Source organism: Diaphorina citri, unplaced genomic scaffold (assembly GCF_000475195.1).
Source record: "Diaphorina citri unplaced genomic scaffold, Diaci psyllid genome assembly version 1.1 scaffold5587, whole genome shotgun sequence".
Lineage (NCBI taxonomy): Eukaryota > Metazoa > Arthropoda > Insecta > Hemiptera > Psyllidae > Diaphorina > Diaphorina citri.
In genome coordinates this window covers 23,299-26,424 of record NW_007382963.1, presented here as the reverse complement: position 1 = coordinate 26,424, position 3,126 = coordinate 23,299, and the positions used below count along the sequence as shown (strand labels likewise).

The 3,126-nt window shown below is 40.1% G+C and overlaps 1 protein-coding gene across 1 annotated transcript in view; it reads right to left on the bottom strand.

Annotated features, from left to right (window-relative positions):
* Positions 1-171: 171 nt before the first annotated feature.
* The window catches only part of LOC103521614 (E3 ubiquitin-protein ligase RNF103), a gene marked incomplete at its 5' end in the record, with an annotated part of 5,236 nt that continues 2,281 nt past the window's right edge, over positions 172-3,126 (bottom strand). The window contains 2 exon segments of the mRNA XM_008486722.2: positions 172-2,766; positions 2,932-3,126. Of these exon segments, the coding sequence (XP_008484944.1) occupies positions 1,525-2,766; positions 2,932-3,126 (1,437 nt within the window).

Sequence of the window (3,126 nt, the reverse complement as noted above, 5' to 3'; positions counted from 1 at the left end):
CTGTGGCTAAAGACAAAACTATTTATGACAAGAAAATACTTAACTTGGTATCTTAGTAAACAACACTTGAACATTAAGATATCAGGGGTCTATTCCTGAAAGGGGTGTGATGTGATGTTCCATCACTTTTCACGAATGAACCCAGATCATACATGACGAGAAACATTTTTATTCGAACATCATGGAATTGAAACAAATATATTAGAATAATATTTAGTATGAAACTCAAAGTCACTATTCACTAGCTTCAACTTTCATTTCACATTAGAAACAACACCAACCAACAAACATTTTGCAAACTTTCTAGGAGAAGCAAAAAAATTGAAGTGAATTGGATCAGGATTCCAAAAATGTACAATCCTCATATTCCAAAGGGGAAAAATGGTTGCTAGGCGGTGTACATAAAAAGACACGAGTTGCGTCAAAGTTTCAACTAGTAAAATATGACTAGATTATAGTAAGAAAGATTGTCTACAGTAAAAACCAAGATCACAATAATAAGCCTAGCCTAGTCTAGCTAGCTGGCAATTTCAAAGGGTTCTCCCTGCTTTTAAAGAATAAGCACAAGTCCTCACGATGGTTGACTGCGATTCAGGAGCCAACTAAACATGGTCAGAGACCATCACCCCAGTGTATGGCAGATACAAAAAGATATCTTTTCTTTACCCTGCCAACACCATTCGGCGAAAGCTAAAGCCGCTACAACAACAACATCACAGTAATAAATATCATTGGAAAGCACCAAACCTATTAGATACAATTCAAAGTTTGTACCTAGGTAACTTATCAGATGGGCGAGAAGAGACACAATCCTAACCTATTAGGTAGTAAGTAAATTAACACGCGAGCATTAGAAAGTAACCCATTGAAATTTTTTGAATCAAATTTTCGACGACTGTGAGAATCGAACCCAGGACCTTCTACATAGCATACAAGCACTGGTCCTAATAAATGTTGCAATGATACTCGTATTTTATTTTTAGACCATGATTTTCCTCTCTGCTTACTAAGGGTTGAAGCTGGATTGTAAAATGACACAAAGTTATTGTAGGGGTAGGAAACCTAATACTACAGCTAATGGCCAATATTTAACAAGTTGATACTCATGGGACATTGCCAAACTTGACCCAATAATTATTGGAACGTACCTACTTTATAGTTTATACTCCTAATTGAGGTACATATGTATCTTCAGTGCCTATCTAGCTGACAGTACAGTACAGTACAAAGTACTCGACCCAGTAATTATGTTAGAAGATACTTTTTTACATAAGTAAGAAAGTTGAATGTAGGTACTTGTACCTACTAACTTGATTAATGTGTACACAATAATTATTCTGAATTTGATAGTTCCAAGTTCATTACTCTTATATATACATATCACTCAAAACATGAGAAAGGTGAGAGCATAAGTATCTGGTAAAGAACATTACAAAATATTACCCTAATACTGACTGTTAGGTCTAGACTAGTTCAAAATCAATCTTACTTGCCTGGTAATCCGGAAGTCACGGGTTCGAATATCTAATAGGTAAACTCATACTTGTGTTTATAGGCAGGCCAGCGACACACTGGACATTGGGAATGTCCTCTACGTAACCAGCTCAATACACATGTCTTATGGAAATGATGAGCACATGGTAATGCTAACAGTACAGTACGTAGCTCATAGGATTCCAAACATATGGCGCAGTCCTGTACACGGATCAGTCTACACTCTAGGTAATCACACACATCACTACCAATGTCCACATGTGTGTTCCTATTGTCCACGCCATGTGAATCATTCTCGTTTGATGATATAGGTTGAACAGCCTCAGCTGAGGACGTACCATGAGTATCTCTGTTACTAGAGCGCATATTGCCTACACCTGGGGAAGGCCTATGATTTGTATCTTCACTTTCCGACATCGTGTCTGTGTCCACATTTGAGGACGTGGTATGAACATGAGTAGCTCTGTGTGATATGCTATGTATAGCAGCATGATTACGAGAGGGGATAGTGTCCACACTGAAGGACGTGCTATGGGTCGTATCTTCACTCTCAGACATGGTATCTGTGTCCACATTTGAGTACGTGGTATGAATAGTAGTAGTTTGGCTGATAGAGGCAGAGGAACGCTTGTCCTCATGTCTGGACACGCTATCAACATCTCGTTTGCTCTCAGGTCTGTTACCAAGACATCTCGGATCTTCTCCATCCATAACACTGACTAGAAGTTTCATCTCCTTGTGTGGACAGGGTCGCCATCCTCTGTATTCAAACACAGGTAGATCTGATATGTAGTCCACACGTGGGGATGCCTGCAGCCACAGGTTAGGTACATTGAACACGCGTGGGGACCTCGTGATCACCAACTGTTCAAACCTGAGGTCGAATGTCACATCTGAGGACAAATGTCTACTAGGCCCTGCTGTATCACTCGGGCGGAATAGCGAGTTCACAATGAATGAGTTACCGAGAGGAAACACATCCCAATACCATGCACTATGACACCGGAATATCTTCCTACTGAGGAATCCATAGAGTACAAAGCTCATTACAAACACTACAGGATGATGGTATAGACACAGGAGATCAGCACGTAGCATAGCGCCTAGGGGAGAACAGTTGAGATGACGTAGGATAGAGATCAGATGGGTGACGGGCAGTGTAGGCCAGGACATGTTGTATAGGACTAAGCTCAGTAGGAACAGAAACAGATTGTAAGTCGTGATCAGGAAACCACCACGTATCAGATATAACCAACCTGTACATCCTTGCATCTGAAACACACAGGAATCAAGTTAAGTAACGGTGTGCGTGGTTGGTATCTGGACGAGTGAACAACACCTTGCTGGCTATTTCAGGGTGAATCATCTAGTTTCATAAGTTCAATAAGAAGTGACATTTATTAGACTTTTCGTAGAGGTTGGAACAAAGTCTCTTACCTGACAGATATCAATGACTGCTAGCATATTGGTTAGAACCAAGGCTACAATAAACACATCATTCATCTCTGGTACTATCAGCTTGAGGAATAAGTTCATATGGAATAAATTGTAATGTTCAGCTGGTAGTTTGCCATACACATGTTTAGTCTCGGGTGTTATAATCAGGTAGGTTGGTAGTGTGGATATCTTGTG